This window comes from Lagopus muta, chromosome 5, assembly GCF_023343835.1.
Source record: "Lagopus muta isolate bLagMut1 chromosome 5, bLagMut1 primary, whole genome shotgun sequence".
In the NCBI taxonomy this organism is placed as follows: domain Eukaryota; kingdom Metazoa; phylum Chordata; class Aves; order Galliformes; family Phasianidae; genus Lagopus; species Lagopus muta.
In genome coordinates, this window is record NC_064437.1 from 24,742,769 (window position 1) to 24,768,486 (window position 25,718).

Genomic DNA, 25,718 nt, shown 5'->3' on the forward strand with positions numbered 1-25,718 from the left:
TCTTCCTCCTCTCCCCGTGCTAATTAAGCCCTCATCTCCGTCTGAGTCATTGGCACCACGTCTCCCCATCGGCCAGCACAGGAACCTGCAAGTGGGGAGGTAGCCACCTCTGGTGACCACCACACAGGTACTGGGGCCACCAGTACATCTGGCTGTGGGCACCAACCAGCACACAGAAGGATGCTGCAGGGAGAGACACCAGTGCTGTATGCCAGCCCCTACCCTGAGGTTGGTCTCCATTCCAGGAAATGCGAATGATGCACTGAAATCCCATACTCACCGTTGCTCTCCAGAGATACTTGGACTCACCCATGAGTCCCGGTGCCAGGCCACTGCTCTCCAACAGCAGCATTCCCCATGGCAATCAAGGCACTGTGAACCTCTTGGAACAAGCTCACACTGGACTCCACTCTGCTGTCCAGGTGCCATTGGGTATCTACCACCAATATTGGGGTCACTCCCCACCAAAGACCAAGCCTGAGAGCCAGGGGCTTTCCCCCAAGCTCTCAGCACAGGGGCTCCATTCCTATAGGTGAAGAAGGCATATTCCCCCACACACTGTTGTGCCCTGAAAGCACAGCTGAATTTAGAGCAATGGGGACCAGCATCACCCTGCTCTAATTGCCAGCATTTTCTCTTTTGTTCCCTAAGAGCTCAGCATTTCTCACTGCTTCTCAAACCCATAGTAGACAGTGAGACTACCTCTCCACCTCAAAGCCGAGGAGTGCCTAACCCTGAAAAATGCACTGTTCCCACTGGAAATGGCAACCACTCTAATGGTTGTCCCTAAGTCTCAGCCTAAATTTATTTGTGGACAGTTGATATCCATTTGTAGTTTTGCCAACATTGACCTTTGGCTTACATAGCTCTTCTCTTCCCTGTTTCCCATCCTGAAGTATTTATAGATGGTGACTGTTGCCATTCCCAGGCTCTGCTCTGGTAGCTCAAGTAAGGTTCATCCAGTTTTCTCCCGCATGACTGCCTCTCCCTCTTCGTTCATCCAGCAGCCCCTCGTCTGCTCCAGTCCAGGCTCCGTTCATCATCCATGTACACAGGAGACCCAAGTGAACAATGCTGACAGGTCCTGCTGCACCCATGCGTGATGCTGCTGAGACCTCACCATCCTGCCTGAAAGCTTCTCTTCTTTCCCCTCCATCTCCATCCTGGCACCTTCCAGTTACAAAGACCCAAGTTCTTGGGACGTATATCCTCGTCATTCTCCAACAAGCACACGACTCACCCTGAGAGCCCTAAACCAGCCCCACCTTGGTGCTGCTCCCTTCCCACTAGCTCTGCTCCACCAACCCTTCCCCTTAGGGAAAGCATTACTACGACAAGCGACTCTGCATGCTTCCTGCACTTAGAAAACCAGTCCTTGGATGCCAGGTTAGCCCGGCATGACCTACCTTTGGCAAACCCATGATTCATTTTCCTCTTTCGCCTCCAAAATCTGTTCCGAAATGGCATGCAATTGAGGTCAGGCTCGCAGCCCTATTCCTGCCTGCCTTACTTTTCCCTTCCTCCCCCCGCTTTTAAATATAGGCACTGCATTCACTCTTCCCCAGTCAGCTGGTGCCTCCCCCAGCACGCCAGAGCTGTTATAAATACGCAGGACCAGACCTGCCATCTATGTGCCAGCTTCCCCTAAATGCAGTGGGGGTGATGCTCATCGTCAAGCTGGTGGGCACAATGGGCTGTGGCCATGCTCGTGTTCTTGGTCACACTATGCATCCTTTTGTCGCCCTTGGGTTCACCAGAAGTTTGAGTGAAATGTCCACCTGGTGTGGGGGTCTGTGTCCAAACATCCCCTTATTCCAGGTTGGATATTAGGAAAAATTTCTTCTTTGAAAGAGGGGTGAGGTGTGGAATGGGCTGCCCAAGGAAGTGGTGGAGTCACTGTCTCTGGAAGTGTTCAAGAAAAGGGTAGATGTTGCCTTGAGTGATGTTTAGTGAGCACGGTGGGGATGGGCTGATGGTTGGACTTGGTGATCTCTTTGTTTTTTTCCAACCTCAATGGTTCCGTGATTGGCAGAGGTGAGAAACCACTTACTGCTCCTTTGAGCACTCTGCACAAGGTTCATGTTGCTTCAATTTTGGCACTTCCCAACTTCTTTGGAAATCATTTTCTTTAACAAGCAGCCCCTTTTCCTTTATATTTGGAGCATCATTCACTCTTAATACCCTTCCACAGACCACCTTGTGCCTTCCCATAGATTTTCCACTTGCTCAGGACCCAGCAGGACATCTCATGCAGGGTCCAGGGAGGCCAGACCACGGGTAGTTCAATCCTCAGACCACACCAAAGCTGCAACTCCTTGAAATGAAGAAACTCCTTCCTGCCCCTGGCCTTGTGCTGGAGATGGGCCTGTTGCTCATATAAAGCCTTTGGGAAACTGAGGAGCCACCTGATGTCTGGTCCTTCTTCTTCACCTTTAAGGCAACAACCTTCTCATTACAGAATCACAGAGTCATTCAGGTTGGAAAGACCTTCAAGTTCACCAAGGCCATCCATCAAACTGAATCATTGAGTCTCACCACTAACTCATGCCCATTAGTGCCACATCCACACATTTCTTCAATACCTTGAGGGATGGAGACTCCACCACCTCCCTGACAGCCCATTGTGAATCACTCCATCCTAAAATACCACCAGCCACACTCTTCCTTGGCTGCCTGACCACAAAATGTGTTCACTACCACCTCCAGGAACGCGTGAGACACTGACATATACAAAGCATATAAATGACCCAAGCCACCTCACCGGCTCGGGCCACCGGGGTGACAGTGCTGGCACCATACCCACCACCAAAGCCACCACATGGACTGGCCCTGTTACTTTGGCAGCTGCTATATTTCCAAAGGGCAGGAAAAGGCATAGGGAGCTGCAAAAGCAGGTCTCACTCAGGGGCCAGAAGTCTAAAGAAGTCTAAATATATACTGTCGTCAAACGCAAAGCACAGGCTCGCAGCCCACACATACCCTCCCTCAGCATGAGAAACTTCAGGATTTTTTTGCTGTGCTGGGAAAAAATAATAAAACAACCACAAACTCAGTTTTTTCTGCGTAAAAAATTAGCAAAAAGCACCTTCTGCCTTTGCAGGGCACCTCTGGATTCCCAGTGGTTTGATAGAAAGTGCAAGGGAAGGAAGGGTGATGCTGGACGGACAAGCAGATAAGCTTTGCTATTGAGAGAAACAGTCTCAGTGATGGTCCCTGCTCTGAGCAGCAGCACAGCCATGTCCCCTGTCCAAATCCATCTGCATCAGGAGAGCCTCTGCGATATCTGCTCTAATCCAAACCCAAATGGCACGTAATTAGATTGGGGTAATATTCAGATATTACCATAACCCACTTGCTTAGGGAATAAAGACAGCTTGGGAGCAAGGCCCACAGGCAGATGTAGCAGGGCTGTGCACACCATCACCTCCCAGACCCCAGTACTGTGGGGTCTGAGGATCAGAGCCGGTACTGAGCCTCCCTGGCACAGATCAGTAGGAGCAGCATCACAGTCCAGCCAAAAGATAAAAAAAAAAAACAAATTAAAGAACTCTCCCAGCAGATTCCCTGACCTAACCAGCTCCCTCAAGACCTTGACACCCACTGCAGCTCCACAGCACAGTAACAGATCTCCTTCTTCCCTTTAATAGCTATAATTTGATATCCTGCGTGCAGGGCCATGCTTCACTCCCCGCCAGCTGTGCCTGGTATCTGTCAGCGACCCCAGTGCTGTACAAGATCTGAATGAAAATGCTTTTCTTCTCCAAATTAGGTTAATGAGGAAATTGCTGTATTTCCTTCACAGAGCAAAGGCTGGGCCGTATCCTATCCTGAGTGGGTGCCCAACGCTGTGCCCACAGCACTGTGCAGACCCCAGAGTACCAGGGCTCCCCACAATGGGATTCTTGGTGAGGGCTGAACCGTGCAGGCACGCATCCTGCTGGGTAGGAATGGGGAGACAGGGAAGAGCTCCCGTGTATTTCATTTTTCCTGTTTTCTAAATGAAACATTTCAATTTCAGACTAAGAAAACAACGCGTTGCTAAAAGCATTATGAAAAATTAAGTGTTTTGAAAGTGCTTGATACGGGTGTGGAGACTGACTTTGGTTCTGTTCTACTCTGATCTGCTGAGAAATCACACCCAGACCCCCCAGCACTGCATACCATGGGACGCCAATGAGATCCTCCATGGGTTGCCAGCAGGACCCTTCATGGGATGCCAATGGAAACACAGCCCCTGGGCTTAACAAAGAGGGGCTGAAACCCTCTGTCTTTGTAGGGCAGTTCCAGAGCATCAGGTTCTGCTCTGTTCCTCTGGCTCAGGACAGAGCCGATCCCTTGGCAAGCAGGAGGAGGGTGTAAGCAGGCAGCTCTCAGCAGAGCAAGCCTTCGAAGCTGCAGATCCAGCAGACACAGTTTGTTTCTTGCTGTGTCATTTCAGTGCGCACACATTAAAAAAAAAATAAAGAGGAAAAAAAAAAAAAGGAACAGTTGGCAAGAAGGAGAGGGTCTGGCTTTAAGTGCTAGCAAACAGCTGAGCCAAGAGAGAGCAAAAACCAGCACCCTGCCCATGGCTGCTCGGGATGCATGCAGCAGCATCACTGGGCTCACCTGGCAGGGCTCAATGACCAGGAGCCATTTAGGGGAAAAACAGCACACTTAGTTAAAAGTTCGGATGGTGTTTAGCCCTTGGGGTGGCACTTCCTCAGCTCCTCTTCCCTAGAAAACCCAGCACTTGGCTCCCTCCACCTTCGCTCACCAGCGTCTCTCCCTCCTTGGGAATGCACAGGGATAAAGGCATGAGTGATGCTCAGGACCTCAGAGCCAAAGGCACAGCACTGTGACCCCCTGTATTTATCACCCCCAACCCATCCATCATGTCAACAAGGCGGATTTTGGGTTTACAGCAAGCAGCTGTGGCCCGTCAGCTCCCTTGATGCCTTGCCATGCATTTTTAATTAGCAGCATGGATGCTGCTGTAATGCCTGGGAGGCAAAATGTTTTTACCCATCGCTGCTAACAGCCGTGGCCCTGTGCACAAATCAGGGCTGTGCCAAGCCTCCTGCTTGCTCCCACCACCTTGATACCATCGGGGCTGCCCATTTCCCACCCCAGCATCAACCCCACAGTGACACCAAGCAGCATTCTGCATGACACCTGGTCCCCATGCCACACAGCCAATGTCCCTGGCACACAGTGTGAGGAGGACCATGCTCTCTGAAAAGGAATCAAAGCCCTCCAGGGATGGGCAAAGGGAAGGACTCCAGTTTGAGATATTTTTTGCTGTTTTTTTCCCCAATCACACTGTGATTTCTGCATAGCAAGGCGGCATCTCACGCAGGCAGGGTGAGGAAAACAAGGTGAGAGCTGAGCGCATCCACAGAATAACACACGTGGAGAGCACCACGGGGCTGATTAGCTTTTTCATGATGCTTTCTACATATTTGGAGAGATGTGCTTCTAGACCGGGTAAAATTGTGGGAAAATGGCTCTTAAAATCACGATACAGCTACACGGGGGAATATTATAGTAAGCAATTTCTTTGAGAGATTGCTGAAGCATTTTGCCTGCCATCTCCTCTCTTCTGCAGAGCTCCTTGCTAACCCAAAAGGGCTCCATTTCTCACCACTGCACCCAATGGCCGAACCCCCAAACCTGCAGGCAGTGAGCATTTCCCAGAGGACCTCAGCCCATACACACGCTTGCTCACACGTCCTCATTTGTGGCATTTTTTCCCATAGGAAAAGAGTTCCAAAGCCCATTTTGCAGCCTAGAGCCAGGCATCCCCATGAGACAATGGAAGGACAAGAGGCAGCTGAGGGAGAAGTGAATCAGCAGTGTTTTGCCACCAAGCCCCAAACCCTCATTCAATTAGCAGCCAAGAAGGTCCCTGATACTTCCATTAAAGGTAAGTAATAGCTGGAGCTGTGTGAGGAGCAGGAAAGGGAGGCAGTGAGCAGTCACAGCCATCAGGGATGTGATGACAGAGCACATCTGGACAGTGATGCCGGGAAGATCACTTGAATCCCAGACCACCAGGCATCCCTGAATATCCATCTCAGCTATGGGTCGCACCCAGCTGCCATGGGAATGGGAGGGCTTAGAGTGGGGTTGTGGGGATACTCAGGAAAGGAATGGGCTTGCCATGGTTCCCAGCCATCCCAAAGGCAGTTGTGCAGGGGAAAATCCCTTTTCATGGTGTACACATTTATCCTGCCAATATGCACTATGGTTAAGTCTCTAAGCCCACTGATGTACCAGAAATGCTCTTATATTTTGATCTCCTAAGTCGTTCAGTTCTGCCCAATTCCCCAACAAAGCAGCAAGATGAAGACACCAATGGTGTCTTTAGGATGAGGAAGAACAGAACCTCTGGGCAAGAATCATCATAGAATGATAGAACCACTAAGGTTGGAAAAGACCACTAAGATCTCCAAGTCCAACCATCAACCCCTCCCCACCATGCCCACTGCCTTCGTTCCTCAGTGCCACATCTCTACAGTTCCCACACACCCCCAGGGATGGTGACCCCACCACCTCCCTGGGCAGCCTGTGCCAGTACATCACCACTTTTCAGAGAAGAAATGTTTCCTATCATCCAACCAGACCCTCCCCTGACACAGCTTGAAGTCATCACCCCTTGTAGGTGAAGCCCTGGCCAAGACCGCTCCCCCAGTCCAGGTTTTGGTGGTCCATCTGCCTCACGGATGCCGATCAGAACCCCCAGCATCACCAAAACAAACAGGGTCCCTAACGCTGGCAGCGCACAGCCTTCATCCAGCTTACAAAACAGCCTTCCTGCTTACAGCAAAGCAAATATTGGAGAACGTTTCTCCATTGCAATCCATCCAATCTGCCTCCTGCAGAGCAATGCCACTCTGTAAATCTCCAGGCGTTATGGGAACCAGCGTATAAAAACATTCCTGGTGCAATGACGCCGGAGGCGATGCTGAAATTAGGCTGGGAACAGAACTGGCACGGCTGCTTCCAGTCCATGAACTGAAACCCATCGCCCACAAAGATGCAACCGTGCACCTCTCTTCCTGCTTCATGTTCTGCTCAGTGTCACTGCCCAGAGCCGGGGATGGAATGACCCCTTGGACCAGTAGAACATGTAGCACCATGTCCCTTTATTTCCCACTTCCTCCCCAAATGGGATGCGCCAATCCCATCTCATAGAATCACAAAATCATTTCAATTAGAAAGGACCCTTCAAGGTTATGTGGTCCAACTCCCCTGCAACAAACAAGGACATCTACAGCTATTTCAAGAGCTCGGTCTCCACCAGTCAGGATCTCAAAAAATTTCCAGTCCAAGTAAATGCCACCTCTAGAACCCCCATATCCCCACACCCAGCTGTACCAAAAAGCCCCTGACTTACATTGTACAGAACTGTGGTCCACCCTTCCATGGTGATGCACTGGAAGACGGTCAGCACAGCGAAGAGGATGTTGTCGAACTGCGTGATCCCATCATTGGGACCGATCCACTCTCGGCACTCATAGCCCGGCGGACAACCCTGCACCCCACAGGGGTGGGGAGGGTCCAGCTCCTCCAGCTCACCTGCGAGCACACAACATACCCAATGGAATGGGAGTGAGAGATGGGGAGAACCTGGAGGTAGATGGGCAATTGGGGGACGCAACTGCACGCAACTGAGGGATGCCCGCAGTGTATAATGCAAAATGCACGTCACAGCCCCTGGTGGTCAAGGAATCAGCATGTGGATGGCAGAGCATGGTGCCCAAGCCAGGATGCAGGGTGCCTCCCTCACCTGAATTGTTTGTGTAGCAGGCTCGGTGCAGTTTCCCACTGTAAAACTCCAGGCCAATGATGGCAAACATGAGAATAGCAAAAAAGAGCAGCAAGCCGATCTGGAGGAGAGGCACCATGGCCTTCATGATGGATTTCAGCACAATCTGAAGGCCTGGAAGAGAAAAGAGTGAGTTCAGCTCAGCAGCCCCTACCCAGGATACATGCACCCTGTAGGCAGTGGGACAGCTCCTGGTGCATCCATCACCTCCTAACACAATATCCCAAGACAAGCACCCCAGTTCCCATCATGGCAACAGCCAGTAGGGCAGGGGAAGCTCCCCAGCACCATACAGACATCTTCTGGACTAATCCCCACCATCCAGCATGCACGCACCATGCCTCTCATGCTGCCTGAGCTACAAATCCCATACACCACATGTTGGGTGCCCAGGGAGGGGAGGGAAGCTCAGCCACAGTAGCATCCTGGTTTCTTTATTTATCTCCATTCCTGCAGAGGAAATCTTGATAAAAAAGAAAGAAATATCCCCTGGAAGGATCCACCCACTACCTTCTGGTCATGGAGCTGAGCCCTACAGCAGGATGCACCCTTTGCATTTGGGTTGAAGGAGAGGACGCGCCACCAGGGAGCTTTTCCTCCCCTCCAATTTCCACACCACATCACCAAGGTGGCACGAGGTCTCCTTGCAACGTGAGGAAGATGGGAAGAAGAGGAGAACTGGGAGCACCCAACTTACTGGGAATGCCCGAGACGAGCTTCAGAGGCCTGAGCACACGCACGGCCCGCAGGGTGCGCAGGTCCACGTGCGTGTTGAAGTGTGTTCCAGCGGTGGCAAGGATGCTGCAGACAGACATGACGAGAGCATGGTTACAGCCCCATAGTGCAGGGCTGGGTGCTGAGAACCTGGTTTCCATCCAATGAAGCAGTCCCCACCAGCAGGGCCCGGTGTGGGTACTCTTGACACCTCCCCTAAGCCCACGTGCCATCAGGCTTCAGAAGATGGGACCCATGGCCGAGTCTTGACCCCAAGCTCACGTGGAGCCATCAGCTGCATCAACTCCTTCAACATGCGGTGTTTCCTTAGGGAATGAGCCGAGAGCCTCGCACGCATTCAAAAAATATACAGTAATGAAAATTTGATGCCCTTGGAAAGCACAGGAAGGACTCCAGTATTTGCTTTTAAAACACAAAGATTTCTCAAGCTGATCTCGGGAAAACAAACTGGGACAGAGGGGAGCCAGTACACTGCGAGTCTGGCAGTGCCCAAGGTGCCCATAGCGAGAGGGGAGCATGTCACCAGGTCTGCTGGCCTGTCCCATGTGGGCTGAGCGAGGAAGAGGAGGACGAGGGCTGCATATGGTGGAACCAGGGATAGGGAGGAGAGGGGGACAGAGGGTGGCAGCAACCTCAGGGATGTTTGCAGCAATCCAAAAAACTGAGGGAAATTGGGTCATTGTTCCACTAATTCATCTAATTACAGGCCAGAGCGGCTCTCTAGCACACAGAGCAATTAGCACAAGCTCCCTGCCGTGCTCCCCGAGGTACGTAGGTCCCAGCCCCCCCAAAAGGTAGCTTGGTTTCCTAGGATACCCGGCACCACAATGCAAGCAGGTTGGTACCGCCCGCTTCCCAACCCTCCTCTTCCTCCTTGCTGGTTTACCAGGCTGCTAGCAGAAGGGATGGGCAGCAAACCTGTCCCAGCATCACTCTGACATCACCTACAGCCCCAGTGCACCAACCTGCTCATCCATGGTGCATCCCCATGGGGACCAGCTCTCACACCCTTGGTGGCATACAGCACCAAGCATCTCCCTGCTCCCAGCAGTGGTCAGACACTCCAGCTCTCTGGAAGCAGACCCAGTGAGGAGCTGAGCACCCAGGCTGCAAAGTCCTCTGCTAACCCAGATTCATCTGGAAGGCTCAGGAGCATTGGTGAGGAGCCTCCAGGCAAGGTTCACGCAATTTCAGGGCGAGCCTCCACCACGCTCCAAATTAGCTGCTAAGAATGGGACTCCTCTGTGGCAAGGTGACGTGCTCCTTGTCCTCATGGGGGGACAAGGGACATCACGAGCTGTGTCACGGAGGGGGTGGGTCAGAAAAATCACCAAGCACAGCAGTGCCACTGCTGATGCTTCTCTTGACCGAAGGTGTCTGTGCATCCCTCCTGCTCAGCATCCCAGGGCATCCACGCAGCCTAGAGCAGGGTCTCAGCAGCATGGAACTAAATTTAGATCATTTGAGGTGCTGGAAAAAGCAAGCAAGCGTGCAGGCACGCGAGCCTGGTTTCTGTCTGCTTTCTCCAAGCCCTTCAGTCTGTAATAAAAGACATCGCCTCTCCTTGATAGCTTCTCCTGTATACCCAAAACCTCTGGCTCTGGATATCTCACTCAACATCTGTTAATTGCTCGTTAACCCTTACATGAGCCTTTTTGGTGGCATGACCCACATGGCACAGTGCGACCCACTTCTGCTCCACTCTGCTTTCACCACTTGCTGCTCACCTCTCCCCAGGCCAAATTGCTCAGACCTGGCTCTGAAACCACACAGGGAAGCCCGTGCCACGCTGGTTTTGCAGCCTTTCTTTCCCTTTTTAAAACTGCCACCAGAACTTTAAAAGCTTCATCACCTACAATAAACCGAAGTGAAATTGGAAGCAAGAGTTAGAAGCCAAAAGGCAAAAAAAGCAAGGGAGAAAACCACGGCATCACCAAGCCTGCTGGGGAGCATCACCCCAGGGTTGGGCAGCAGCAACAACAAGCACACTGGCACACATTGAAAACCCCCTTGAGGATGGGATGGAGTTCAGTGTTTGTGCAGGACTGCAGATCTGCTATCTGCAGAACAATTGAAGCCCTCTCCAACACTTACAATATCCACGTCTGATGTACTAATAATTATTCTTTATTTTTAGGCAAGGACCCAAACTAAAATTACATCTCACCATCCAAGTTATCTGAAAAAAGCTGCCAGATTGGGCTATAAAAATCCCAATGATCTCATGCTTTTCATCATATGTACCAGAGAAAAAAAGGAAAAAAAAAAAGTGAAGGCGTTTTTATAGGTCACCTAGGCAAAGGGGCGAGCTCTGCTTCTTCGGAATAAAAGGGAGAAGAGAGACTTCAGGTGGAGAAAGGAGCAGAGAGGATCTATTGGAAGAATGCAAATGAGAGAGGAGGCAGGGTGGGAAATATATGCTAATCTGCAAAGTATAATTGAATAGTGAGCAATCAGCAGCAGACAAAAACACACTTTGGAGAAAAAAAATATATATTAGAAAAGAAAATCCGTTGCTTTGTGTTTGCAACCTGGGCGGTTATTTTGTTTTATTTATCTGCAGCCCCTGCAGCAAGAGATGAGACCCTGAGGCACTGTGCAGCGGTGGGGAAACCATCTCCAAGCTCAGTGGTGATCAATGTGATGTGCATTGGGTATGGCACAAGTCACGTCCCGTGGTCACACTCCCATAAAACCATTCTGATGCACCCGGCTCTGCATCATCACCCTAGCATGAACCTCAGCACTGGGGACCACCAGGCCATGCTTTCTAGCAGGGAGCCCAAGCAAATGCTGACCTCTCAAAATATTTGGATTCAGCATCCCCCAATGGTTCCACGCAGGGGTGAGGTGGCAGAGAGCTGTCCCAGCAAGGGGATGAGGGAGCCACCGGTGCAGCCAGACAAATCCCAGCTCCGAATCTGGGCCAGGCAGGGTGCTGGCTGGCACACAAATTAATATTTATAATTAAGTGGAAAGGCCCCTCAAGGCCTGAACCGCCACCTGACTCTATGAGGGAGACGAGTGCATAATTAATAGACTGGTCAAACAGCTCACAGGAAGGGACCTGATGGATTTACCCCATTCTTCCCCTTTCTGGCTGGTGAACCAACCCCTCCTCTGCAGAGATTGCTGTGATTAGCACCGGTTACACCCAGACAGATGCACTCAGCAGCCCAGCCCTGGGGATGCTGTGCAACCTGAAAGCCTCTGTCCTTTTTTTCCACGCTCTTTCTAGGTTTTGGGGCCACGACACAAGTGGATTGTGAGGCTGCAGAGCTGCGGGTCCCATCTCAGATGGCACCAAAACAGTGCTTTGCTCCAGGAAACCCTGAGCTGAAAGCAATGGGAGCGTTAGGGTGACCACTAGGGTTCTCAGCCGGCCCTGCAGCAAAATGGGGGATGCCCGTGTTCCCAAACCCATAGCACAGCTCTGCCTACACAGGGCCCCTCCAAAGCCCCCCGGCTCTAACACATCCCTGACGCTTGCAGTCTGCCCTTTGTGCAAGGTGCCGGTAGAAGGCACGTCCTGTTGCCATGGCATATGGCCCATGAATCATTCACAGAGCTCAGGAATCAATTATTCATCCAAACGAAAGACCAAACACTTTACTAATTGTCCTGGAAGGGAAGAGCTGGGGACGGGAGACGGGGAATCACTGTGCTGGAGACTGGTAAAGACTAAAGGAAAAAGGGAAGATGACCAAGGCGAGCAGCCCGAAATCCCATTCCCTGTGCAGACAGATGACATCTAAGCCATTCTGCTAGCCCATTCTTGTGGCGTTAGGGCTCCTTCCAGTCTGTTCCAGGCTGCATTTTGATCATAGTTTTTTATTCCATACACTAACAGCAGAACCACTCCACGTGCAGGGAGGTGATGCTCCATCACCAGTTCATCTAGCTCCAACCTCTCCCTCCCAGGGCTGCATGTAAAGAACTGACCACGGTCCACTTCAGGACCAGGACACACTGCACCAAGCAGGTTCCAAGCCCAGCTTCAGAGCATACAAGGTGAGCATCCCCAGGGTAACACGTGCCATCTCTATCTCAGTTCTGCTCCACAATGCATGAAGGTACCTTATGCACGTTTTCTGAGAAAAATATATTTGGCTGGGGGAGAATGGGCTGTTTTTCAGGCAGCTATGATGATTTAGAAGCCATAGGTTACAAATGGAGTGGGTTTACAAATGTGCCTATTAGTTCCCCAGTGGAAGCTTTAGCATTAGGGAGTTTGGGGTGGGCGTTGATTTCCACCGAGATGAGAAATCTGGGTTTATTGACATAAGAAGCAAACACCAGTTGAACCTGCACTGGTGCCATCTGCTCCCTTATGGGGTCCCAGGAGGCCACTCATGTTATCAGCCCCTCGTTAGGCTAATTTGTGCCTGCTGCCCACAGACACCCCAACACAGTGCCCGGGCCACAGTGCCGCCTGCATAAAGCACCCCTCTGATTTACGAAGCTAAATGAATGCTAAATGAAAGAGCACCCAATGTCATCTGCACAGGGACAGCGATGTTGGTCCAGTGGGATGCACACCACTCCCACGGATGCCCTCTGTGTTGCATCACCATCCCAAATCACTCAGCGCATCCTGAGGACACTCACAACACCCCCTGCACCCCAGGCATCTCCGCACATCCCAAAGACATCTGGCCAGACCTATCCATCAAGTTTTAGTCTGCAGAGGCGCTCACAAGGCCCGGTGCAGCACTCCAACGTTGCCACCCGCCCATCACAGCACGTGCCCCTCCCACGGTTGCCTGCGAGCCGCTTTGCAGCCCGGCATCGCTCACTGCAGAAAGCCACCGATAACTCAGAACACCCAACGCACACACTGGTTTATCTTGCAGGGAGGCAAGCTGTCACTGTCACACGCACACCTCTCTGAGCGAGAGCTGCACAGGCAAATCTGGGAGGGGTTTCCATCTGCCTGAGCAAAAAGCAGGACGTAAGAGGACAAAGTGGTGAAGCTGACTCTCCGTGCCCCCATAAGCGCGCTGGGGGACGGCACCTGTGGGCACAGCAGCAGCCTTGCTTGGTCCATTGGCACTGGGCCCAGTGCAGGCAGGAGCTGGTGATGCCAGCGGGTGAGTAATTGCTGAGCGCTGACTCAGCACAGGCTGGGCTGCAGCCGGCTCACCCCAATCCGCCGGAGAGGCTCACGGTGGAGCTCCCAGCTCAAACATGGCATTTCCCCTTGGCTGAGCCCCAAAGAGTGCTCAGGCCAGCCGGCAGCCCATGGGCATTTCCAGCCAGCCTGGGCTCATTCCCCAGTCCCTGCATCACCCTAGAGATGCCACCAGGACAACCAATCCTTCCAACCAGGACATCTCCAACAAGCACACCCCTGACACATGCCATGCCATGCCACTGTGGGCACACAACGCCCATCACCACGTCCCAAGCACCAGGCTCAGTGTCCACCTTCCTCCAACAAACCAGTGCCACATCCCACGTGGTGCCACTGTGCAGGAGCTTGCATACCAGGAGATGGGACTGCAGCCAACAGCTCTGCAAGGACCCCAGATACCTGAGGTTCCCATGCCTCATTTTCCCTGAGCTGCTTCTGCTCAAGCCACCATCAGTGAGTGCAAACCCAACAAACAGTATCTGCTCATTTTTTTTTGTGTCACCAGCACAGCTCATCATATCTGAAGCAAGAGTTGAATCTGGGCCACAATCCCAGCAGGTGACACAAGCAGTGACAACCAGCACCTGGCACAGTTCATACACTGCCACCCCCAGCACGGATCCCAAGTGCTGAGCCAGTGTCACCTGGAGCTACAGCCCCACCAGGACCCTGGGTCTAACTAACACCTGTCCAACACCCACCTCACTCCATGACCAGGCCACCAGCTGAGAAAAGCTGGACGTGATGCCCTCAGAGCTTGCTCGACAGGGAACTACATCCCATTATGGGAACCCATCCTCCCTTCCCTCAATTTGGTAGAAAAACAGCACCACAAAATGGCAAAACATGGCTGCACCGTGTCCTGGAGTTCAGTGTCACCACCAGGACAAGCCCTGTGCCTGCGCTCCAATGTCCCTTGACTCACCCACTGAGGACCACGATGAAGTCCATGACGTTCCAGCCATTGCGCAGGTATGAGCCCTTGTGGAAAACAAAGCCCAGAGCCACGATCTTAATCCCAGCCTCAAAGCAGAAAATCCCAATGAAGTATGGCTCCGTTTTCTCCTGCAGAGAGCAATCAGGGGCACAGTGAGAGGGCACAGGGCACACATCACCAAGCATCTCACAACAGAGCAGCTTCACCTTGCATCAACCCCATTCCATATCCCATCCCACCTTCCTCATCCAGAAGCTTCCCCAGCCCTTCCTCAGACATCATCAATTTGGAGGCCAGAAATGCAGAGCTGCGACTTACTTCAGTGCCACTTTTTAGGGTTTTTAAACCTTTCTGGACCCACCCATCACAAAGGCTGCTGGAGTTCCCTCCTGACCCACCACCCCAAAATGAGCAGAAATCATGTGTTGGGAAAGGGGCCCCAATAAGGATGCTCACCAGTCTCCGTGACATGGGTGTCTTGTCGTCCTCTGGGAGGTGCTGCTCCAGGGCCAGCACGATGCAGTTGGCAATGATGGTTGCCAGGATCATATACTCAAAGGGAGTGGGAGAAGTCAAGGAGAAGTAGAATGGAGCTGCCAGCCCCCCAAGCCCCCCCGTAGCTACCCCATTTTCCCCTATAGCTCTGTTGGGATGGTGCCTGCGGTGGGTGCCCAGGGGATGCATGTGAGCATGGAGGTGGGTAGCTGTGATCAGGCTGGGCTTCATCTGAGAGAGAATTTGGGGTTGTGCAATGTTGGAGTTGTGCACTATAGAGCCAGGCATGACACCAAGCTGAGCACCTGCCATGGAAGCTCCCAGCTTGGCCACCCATCAGAAAGGAAGGGAAGGGCAGAATCACCGCAGGGAAGCACGCAGACCAAATCCTTGTGGTTTCCAGCAGTGACCATCCACCAACCACCAAACACCTCCAGCACCTTGCCAAAACCCTGTGGCCACATCACTACTGTCACGGCACTGTCCAGGAGAGCTGCCAGGGGCAGGCAGCCCAGCTCACCGGAGCTGGGATGTGTTTAGGGATACGAGCCAGAGTGGCTTCAGCCAAAACATTTGAAAGGCCACTCAGGGAAATTAATGGTTGGTAAGTTAAAAACACACCAGGAGAGATCTCTGCAGCATGAAGGTTCCACGCAGAAGATCCGGAGCATCTCCTCACATTCAGCCAGTGCTGGAAAACTTTCCCCTCAAGGCTTCCTACCAGCAAGGATTCTATTGCCTCCTTTCCCTGCTCCCTATCCACAAACTTCAGCTAACACAGAGGACACAGCACTCAACCACAAGCCGTCAGCCTATTTGGTGTCTGTTATTTCATTTGCCTGAAAGTGTGTGAGCAATTTGCACAGCTTCCAAGGAGCCAGCATTTTGGAGGGGCAGCTGCACTGGGCACACGTGTCAAGATAAGAAGGCAGGCAACAGCGTGGTCAGACCTTAAGAGCACCCTGAGCTCCTCAACAAAGGCATTTACCACTGCTGCCTCCTCCTTCCTGCAGTGTCCTCACCTATGGGGGAAACACCTCACATTTTCCCACCCCACAACACTATGGGGTCCACTCTAAACATAGGGTCCATACTAACTGTGGGGTGTGAGGTGAGAAAAGCCTCCCCCAGGGACTGCAGAAACATCTGCCCAAACGATGGGGACATTCATCCGCACACATCCCAGTGTCCTCCCAGCTCAGGGCCAGGTGCTGCTCTCAGAGCCTTTCCTCTCTCATTAGGTGTCTAATTGCCAACCTCCCAGCCCCCCAGATCGCAGCACAGCGCTCGCCTCCCTGAGAGGCTGGTAATAAAAACCCATCTCTCTCCAGCCTTCTCCTCCTCCTTCGTCTGGCTTCTCCGGGCAGATCATTAGGGAGCCGATAAAAATAGGTTTTCTTATTGATTTATCTCCTTTCCCCATGCCCTCGCCCCTGAGCAACTGACTGGTTTCCTTAGCAAGTCTGCTAATCCCCAGGCACACTTTGCAGCCCAATTCCCACCCAGGGTGGAGAAGGGTCCCTGAGGCTACAGTATCCCCAGACAACGTCACCACAACCATCATCGTGAAGGCAGACGTGCAATGGTGATGGAGATGCCAAACTTGCCTCTCTTCCCCACCCAGGAGATATTGCTCATGAGGAGAGCACGAAGATGGATTTGCAATGCTGGTAGCCCAGCAGTGCGACCTCACCAGGTGGTTGGACCTCACCAAGTGTAAGGATGAATCCATCCCTGGGCCTGGGTGAGGTGTGGGAGCCACAGGGAACCCTCCTCACCCCCTTGCCCAGCAGCAGCCTAGTGCTCACGCCTCACCCAGCTTTCAGGTAGGAAGGTGTGGAAGGAGCAGAAGAAAAAGATGGAAGCCACCTGGGCATCTCCAAAGGGCAGGAGTGGTTCCACCTTGCTCAGCCCCAACATCTCCTACAGCCTCCATTCTCCACCCATCCCCACGTCTCTCCCGGGACCTGCTGCACTGCAGCCATTTCCATGCTCCCCATGTGTGAATGTGATGGATCTTCACCTCCTACACCGCTGGGCTTCGCCTTGCTGCTCCCAAGCCACTGTCCACACACCAACACAGACCTTCTCCTGCCCCATATGCCCATCTCTCAGCTCCACACCCAGCAGGAGGCATTCAAACAGAGCAAGCACCACAACTGCTCCTCATTCAGCACCAGGTCCCCCAGCCCTGCTGCCTTTGTCCCCAAGGACACAAGCCCCATCCAGAGCAGAGCTGCCCGCAGCGACGTGGGCGCAGGCACTGCCTACCACGTGCAAGCAGCGCCAGGGAGAAGTGCTCTCCTGAAAACTGGAAACCTCTTTCTCTCTTTTTTTTTTTCTCACCCCCTCCCTTTTTTTTTTTAAACAAAAAAGAACCGCATCATGTGATTCTCCTGCCTTAACATCAGTTTTTTAACTTTGGTTGCCACGGCAACAGGATGCAACTTGGCGTCACCATGACAACAGCTGCCTCTGTTTAAATTCACCATCTGACAGGCAGCCTCTCTTTCCCTGGCTGTCAGAAAGATGGACCTGCCATTACACCTACTCGCCCCTCCCCAAAGAAAACATTTTAAGAAATCCGATGAATGAAGGGCACAGAAAGCAGCCTCAGGTGATGGAGGGGAGATGCTCCTGGGTAGCACAGCGTGGTGATGCTCTTCCTGCAGCGTGCGAGCAAAGGGGACAAAGAGGCTGCGGTGTCCCCAGGTGACACTCACCGCCCAGCCGGGGACACCCACTCATCCCAAATCACTGCCATGTGGGGTGCACCAAAGCATGGGTCCTTTGTGGGATGAGGCAGCAATGGGCACTGGGATGTGGTGACACAGCTGTCACCGGCTGCAGTGGAAAGCCATGGGCACAGGGAGGTCACCTGGGATGCAGGGGAGGCTTTGAGGACGGCGTGCTGGGGATGAGCCAGCAGCACCCCATGTCATCTGGTCCTTCTGGGGAGGGAGAAGGATCGTGTCAAATGCGATTAAGTGGATGAAGGACGGAGCAGAGAGAGCAGAGCTGCAGCCCATCTTGTGCACTAACTGAATTGCAGCTTCCCAGGCAGTGAACAAATGAAATCAGGGCTCAAGACCTGGCCATCAGTGGGAGCAGCGGGGCTGTGTTTCAGGAGGAAAGGAGAAGCAAAGGGAAGAGGAGATGTTCCTGCAGCCGAGCCAGAGGCTGCCTTCTGTTTGGAAGCACCAGCACCCAAAAAGAGCAGCTCCAGAAGAGGTAGCAAAGCTCTCAGCGAAGGCTCTCCCCGTGGAGCCAAATCCTGAGCCCTGTTCCTTGTGTTTCTCCTCCTTCCCCTCCATGCATCATCCCTATTTACACTGGGAAGCCAAACTGCAGAGGCTGCTGGTTATAATTATACAGTTACCCAGCAGATATCCAGGCCTGAATCACCCGTTATTTTTAGCCCTATTACCTAGTCAACTGGAGCTGGGTGAAGAAGAGCCTTCACCCTCCCCTCGCCCCATCCCAGCCCCCTCCAACCCATGAGCCCAGCACTCTCAAGTGCAACGCTGGGCTGCAGGCTACAGCCAGGTGCTCACATCCCATGGCCCTGATGCACCAGTTTCAAGAGGAGAGCAACTTTCTTGGCCAATGACACTGACAACAGCATGACCACACTGCTTCCACCCAAGGAGACCTCGCTATAAGGTTAGCACAGCCCAAAGCTACACTGATGCTAGCACGACATTTGGGGCATCGTGGTGTAGCACAAGTTGAGGTGGCACTGAGGTCCTCTCCACCAAATGAAGCTCAGCCTCATGCAAGGCTTACAAGAGGTCATTCCACTTGACCCAGCATATACATCCAAAGGTCCCTCTTTTCCAGCCTATCACTCAGTGGGCACAAACTCATCACCAAAAAGCTTTGCCTGTAGCCAAGCCCTCAAAAGCTCAATACACAACAAGCCCCGAGGTGGGAGAATTTCCTGGAAAGAGATGGCAGCCACGTATGGCACGGCAACCAAGAGGCAGCTCCCACTCCACACACTCGCCTAAGGATGTGTCCTTTCTTTTGGGGGAAAAAAATTAAAATAAATCAATGAACGAGCCCATCTGCTTCCTGCAGTGCAAGTCTTAGGGAGGAATAACACTGTGGGGATGCTGCAGCACGGTGGCCGTGCACCAGCTGGTGGGTGAGCATGGCATTGGCATGGGACCCCAGCCCACAGCCCCGCTCAGAGCAACAGCCAAGCAGCGGGAGCCCTCCCACATCATGCTGGGAAAGCACATGAATAATTTGGCATATTCTGGAAAACAAGACCCGGCGGCCCAGCGAGCGCCCTGCAGTGCTCTGAGTGCAGCTGCTGCCTTGCTGATGCTCTGCACCCAACACAGGGCTGGGCATGGCACAGGGATTCGGCAAAGCTGTCCCCACCATGCCTTGCACCCCTATGGCACAGCTGGACCCCCAGCAGGCCCTGGGGGTGAACCCAGAGGTTGCAGTGCACCGATACACAGGTTTATACCCCCAGCAAGGCTTAGAGTGGGGTAGTAAACCCATGGGTGTCCCCAGGGCACCTGTTGCACCGAGTCACCCTATATCTGCCGGACACCTCTATCTCACACCCAAGGAGCCAGCAAGTTACCCAACAAGTTGCAAGGAGAGGAAGCAACGGCGAGAGCTGCACATAATCACCACTGCAGAGAGCACTACAGGGAGGGTCCTGGAGCCAAAGCATGGCCACGGGGAAGTTTGTGGGTTTGGGAGGGGAGTGGGGTGCTGAGCAGAGGTGTGATGGAGAGGGGCGTGCAGCAGGGCTAGGTACCAAGCACAGTTCCCAGGACACCTGCAGGGAAGGTGGAAGGGGAGAGAAATGCATGGGGGTGCAAAAGGATGGGGGAGCAGGGGAAGAAGTGGGAGATTCATGCCCTCTGTCTGGTGTATTCCTGGGGTAATTCCTGGAGAGCTGCAGGAGGCAGGCAAAGGGGGTCAGCACCTCTGTGCAGCACAGGGAGGGAGCATCCCACTTCCAGAGGGTGGGATGAAGCTGCAGGGTGATGGCAGCCGTGCTCGTGCCCAGCATGCCAGGCTGCACAGGGATCTGTCCCCAGCAGGATGGGGCTCTGGGTAGGGAAGTAGAACCCCCACCAGCCACACACATCCTAAAGCCAAAATGGATCAGAGAGCCCCTGGACAGCACAGGGGTGATCCAAAGCCTCAAGAGGCTGGGGTCAGCTGGGGGGTGGGGGGGGGGTGGGGGGGGGAAGGGAGGGAAGGGGCTCTGCTCCCTCTGTGTGATGGAGTGATGGGGGGGGGAGCAGCAATAGGGTGAGCAGAGCATCCCCAGGGACAGGGCCAGGGCACCCCTCTCCGCACGCCGAAGGAGAGCAGAAGGCAGGCGCTTACCTGCCAGCTGCTGCCACACACGTGTCCTGGGCAGCCACCAAGGCAAATCCGGGCACGGGGAACAAGGGGGGGCTCGCAGGGGGTGCAGAAAGGATATGGCCAGTCGATGAGCTTCTTGGCGTATTTCCTGACTATGTTATCTTCCCCAAAGAGGAACAATGATCTGTTGACGGTGAAGCAGTTCTGCCGGACAGGGATGGGGTTGTACAGAGCCATAGTCCGGGCTCGCTGCGCTTTGGTTTGCTTGAAAGCTCCCGGAGACCCTCCTGCCGGAGCAGCAGCTCCTTGCCGGCTGCGGTTCTGCTCGGAGCCCCCATCCCCGGAGCCCAGCCTGCCAGCCACCGCCTCCCCGAAGCGAGCCATCCTGCAAGAAAGCACACAGGTGAGCCGAGTGGCACCGCCAAGGCAGCAGGAGGGGGAAACGGGGGGGGGGGCTGCGGGGCTCCTTCCTCCTCCTTCCTCCTCCTCTCCGGTGATGCTCATCCCCGTCGCTCCCGCATCCCTCCAGGAGAGCATCGTGGAGAGGGAGCGGCACAGCAGGGGGGATATCAGCCCCATCCTTTCTCCCCCTCCCCCCAAATCTAAACCTTTGGGACCCCCGAGCCCAACCCAGGGAGCTCGGAGCCCTTCCACCCGCCCCATCGCAACCCCACCGCCGTTCGGTACAGCACCCAGCGCAGCGCAGGGGAGGCCGGCGAACAGGTTGCAGCGCGATCCAGCCTAGTTGAAGCCAAGTGGCCAACTTCCTCCCGCCGCCTCCATCTTCGGCAGCCCCCCCGGGAGCCCCCGGCCCCGCTGCAGGCCTGGCTGCCGCTGAGGGATGGACGTCGGCTTTCTGCAGGAACGGGGCCGCGGAACCCGAGGCTGCCGCGCCTCTGCAGCTCGGGGCTGGCTGTCTTTAATGAAGTCGGCTGCAACACACACGGGCGGGCGCGCACACACGCGCACGCACGCCCGGCTCGCTCGCTCGCTCCATCCAGTGCATTCTTTTGGCAAGCGACGAGCTGCTTGCTGCAAAGGGAAGGCAGCGGCGAGGGGAGGGTCTGCAGGGAACAAAGGCGATGCGAGAGCCCCCCCCCCTGCAAGGAGAACTCCCTGCCCGCAAAGGGGTTTTCAGCACACGGGGGCTCCCGGGTGAGTGAGGATGGAGGTAGGGGGACACTGGGGCTCTGCTTCCCCCCCCTTGTCTGTGGGATTGGTGCACAAGCACTGGGGCTGCCCCCCAGCTATCCCATCCCCTGGGGTCGAGGGGCGTCCCCATATCCACCTGAATTTGATAACCCCCATATCCATTTGCATCCAGCTTCACCGCTTACAACCGTGCATCCTCCAAGGGATGCGCCCAGCATCACCAGTGGGTCTGTGGCTTCTCCATGCCCTTGGACCCCCTGTGTCCACAGGATCAGCACCCACACTACAGCCCTGCAGTGCCCCACATCCCATCCATGCTCTTCCCCCAACACCACTCAGCAGCAGACACCTGGTTCATGCCCTACAAGTTTGCCATGTGGCAACTTAGGGTAAGTCTTAATAAAACAAAATAAAATAAAACCCTTAATCAGGTAGGTCATTAACTCATCTGTGACAAGGGATGCTCCCCCTGTGCAGCCCCACAGCACCTTGCCATAGGTATCCCCTCCTCCAGCAATGGGGCTGGCTTTATGATCCAGGCTGCCACAGTGCATTGCTGGGAGGGGGAAGGATCAGACCCTCCCCAGCAGGACGAAAGGAGCATTTAGCACAAAGGCCACAGGATGGCTGCCCCAACCTCAGTCAGACACCAGGAGACCCATCTGCTGCACCCATCCTCAGCTCTTCTCCACAGGCCATGTAACAGGTTGGGGGTGCCTGTGGGGGTCAGCCAGCCCCCAGCAATGTCACCAGCACAGCACCCAGTGGGCACCCCCCCCTTACCAACACACAGAGCTTTAATTCACCAGCCACCCTAATTACAGTCCCAGGATCCACAAACTGGTGAGGATCTGCAAGTCGTTCCCAATTGCCATCTCCCCGCTGCCACTGGAGCGGTGCTGCTCATCCCACCTCTCAGCCACAGCTCATTAAGCTCAGGGTTAATCACTCCAACCTGGGTGACCCTGGGTCCCCAAGCATCCTCCCATCCCCATGAGGCATTCCCCAACACCCATCTCCAGCTGGCACCTAGGGGTGGGAGTGGGAATGGCCAGACACCAGAAGCACTGTCCAGCCCATATGCACCTCGCTGCTTTCCTCCTGGCCCCACAAGCAGCTGCACCCCTTACCTGGACACCCTGTACCCAGGCCTTGGTCTCCACTCTCCTCTGTATTTGCTGCAGCAGAACAGAGCACAGGAAGACCCAACTGGGAGACTCTCTCCTGTTCAGATGGTTCTAAAGGATGGGATATTTATGAGAAAGCAGCTCCTTAAGAGAAGATTGAAAGCAAAAAGTCCTGGCAGTGCCAAGAGCTGCAGGCTCCGCTTCCCAGGATGTTTATTGCCACTCTCGTCTTGACCCTCACCCCAGCACGCTGAGATCTGTGAGTCAGGGAGAAGCAAGGCTGATGCCTACATGATTCAACACGGCACGGGGACTGGGAGCCAGCTCTGTGCTGGGCTGGCTTGAGTTGCAAACGAAGGAAAACCAACGCAGGGCAACGGGGTGATGGGGTTGGGAAGGAGCGGGGCTCGCAGCTGTAGGGCAACAGCGAAATGCAAGCCTCCTCCCTGCTTTCACCCTCACATCAGCATCAGGAGGTGCGGGCAGCCCATTCCCCAGGCAGAGGCCGGATCCCCCTCAGGCTGCAGCGTGCGGTGAGATCTCGAAGCTCCGCTCCGGCATTGCCATCTAGCGGCTGCTGGCCGCTCCCCGCCCGCAGAGCGATGCGATACGAGCATGCGGTGCTCCGCCCGGCGTCGGGCTGCGGGAGGAAAGTTGCGTGGAACCGTAGAGTCGTTACGGATGGCAAAGACCTCCGAGATCCCCAAGTCCAACCCCAGTCCACCCCACCGCTGACCGTGCTGCTCCCAGCCACGTCTGGGGGTCACATCCCTATTGCATGCCCTCTGCTTTGGCAGTTCTCCTATTAGAAAAAGACTCCAGGCATCGTGATTTCATTATATATCTTTTAAAATAAGGCTTTAACTGTGCACAGAGTGGGAAAAAAATAGGATGAAATGAGAAAGTCTCCATTGCTCTGGCCGAATTTCAAATTGGGAGTGGATAGCTCTGACTCAGAAGCATGTTTATAACCATGCAGGGATGGAAGTTTTTTCCAGGAACAGATTAATTACCTGCAGGATTAGGAAGAGACATCTCTCCCTTTGCCAGAGCCTGCCCAGCCCTGCAGCCCTACAGCTGGACACAGCCCCAGGGTCTGGGCTGGCATCTCCTGGAGGACACTACTCACCCCACACCCCATCCCAGCACTCCATCAGTGTGTGCCATCCTTACCACAAGCATTTCCCTAAGACCACCCAGCCCAGAGCATCCTCAGCCCTGCCTGTAAGAACATCTGACAGCTGATGTGCAACATGCAGCACAAACACATTGCACTGGTACAGCTTAGCACCAGTCCTGCTTGAGTTGCCCAGGGTGCATGAATGCCCCCAAAACAAGCTCTTATTTACCTCCTGAAGTCACCAAAGGGTACAAGTACAACACTGAGCCTTAAGGACAACTGCTCCCCACATGCTGTGGTGGGACTGGAGCATCCCATCCATTAGATCCACCAACAGAGGATGCTGCGTGTCCAACTACATGCTGAAAGAGTTAGAAGACGTTTAAAGCCAACCAAAAAACCTCCGGTCCTGAGCACTTATGGGGATGTAGAAGCTGTGAGATGCTTTAGGGGTTTGGTCTCAGCCACCAGCAACATGCTGCCTTGGGTCACGAGGCTTCGCAGCTCAGCTGAAGAGCCCTGAAATAATTACTCATTAATAAATTGCCTGGAGTGTCCTGCTGCTTTATTTAGCCTGGCAAGTCAGGCTCTAATTGGCATTTATAGCTCTGGCTGCTCCAGGCAGGTGCACTGCAATCCCCACACCCAGAGAACCACTGCCCTTCCATGAGGTCTAAAGGAATTCCCAACCCATTTCCAGCCCCAAAATCCCCCCGTGCGACTCCTCCCCTTGGACAAGGGCAGCCTTCACCAGCCAGCACTCAGCCAGTGAGCTTTGCAGCTGAGCCCTTCCCAGCTGGGTCCTGTTTAGGGCATCACATTTCCAGAGAAGCTGACTGAGAGGGGATCAGAGGGAAAAGAATATTAAGGAGATTGGGTATGTGGCAATGGCCATACTGAGGGATGGGTGTGGGCAGCATGGGGAGTGGGGGCTGGGAGAAGGTGGGAGGGAAAGAACCTCCCCTTGCCCCCAAAAACATAGGTGTGCACTGGGTTCCTCGTGCCCAGGGAACATCCTTGGATCCCATCAGGCAAACACGAGTAGGATGGCTACAAATCATGGAATTGCAGGATATCCAAAGTTGGAAGGGATCATAGGGGTCACCGAGCCCAATTCCTAGCTACACACAGCACCACCCAGAAATCAGACCATCAACAACCCAGCCGTGCATGAAACTGGGCCGGAAAACCCAGCTCCATCCCTAACACAACAAAGCCAAACAGGGTGGCTTTGATAAAACCCCATTGTCTGGATAGGAGCCAGGAGAAGGCGGAGCTGCTGGCATCCTCCAGCAGCAAACACCTCCTGCCGTGGGAAGGATGAGCTGAAGGACTGCGACCCAAACCAAAGAGCTGAACATGGATAGAAAGCAGAATGGCATTCACAGCCACGTGGAAGTGCAATTCCATGCAGGAACAGGAGAGGCTTCGCAGAGCTGCCTGCACGCACTCCAACAGGGAATTCCTGCAGGGTGTGCCCAAAGCCAGGCTCTGAGCACTGCAGGAAGGATGCAGCAGCGTTGCCAGGACACAGGGTTCATCCCGGGTCAGAGAACAGCCCCCTGCCCTGCTGTGTGCCCACAGAGGCTGAGGGACACCCCTGGGAGGTATGCAGAGCTCATCTGCTGCTGGAGACCGAATTACCATAACGAGAGCCATATGGCATTGCCCCAGGCAATGAGACAGCGCATCCACAGCTCATTCTGCTGCCTGCACTGCTGCTCTTGCAGGGCAGAACAGGCAGGGACAGCCATCCTGAAGCCATCCTAATGCACCTCAAGTCATCCTATGGCAGGAATGCTGTTGGTGCCCCAGGTGTGCCTGCACCCATCCATCACCGCAGGCAACGAACCCCAGGTGGTGCCAAA

General features: G+C 54.0%; 1 protein-coding gene across 7 annotated transcripts in view; it reads right to left on the bottom strand.

The window, feature by feature from the left end:
• Positions 1 to 25,718, bottom strand: part of CACNA1E (calcium voltage-gated channel subunit alpha1 E) — an 89,531-nt gene that overhangs the window by 46,154 nt on the left and 17,659 nt on the right. For 6 of the 7 annotated variants that reach the window (XM_048945303.1, XM_048945308.1, XM_048945306.1 and 3 more), the window contains 6 exons: positions 20,570 to 20,836; positions 15,073 to 15,178; positions 14,605 to 14,744; positions 8,508 to 8,611; positions 7,772 to 7,924; positions 7,379 to 7,560 (listed from right to left, as the gene is read on the bottom strand). In XM_048945303.1, coding sequence (XP_048801260.1) covers positions 7,379 to 7,560; positions 7,772 to 7,924; positions 8,508 to 8,611; positions 14,605 to 14,744; positions 15,073 to 15,178; positions 20,570 to 20,836 — 952 coding nt within the window. Of the gene's footprint in view, positions 1 to 7,378; positions 7,561 to 7,771; positions 7,925 to 8,507; positions 8,612 to 14,604; positions 14,745 to 15,072; positions 15,179 to 20,569; positions 20,837 to 21,143; positions 21,509 to 25,718 lie in introns of those variants that run through there. The other variant, XM_048945305.1, reaches the window with a different exon arrangement.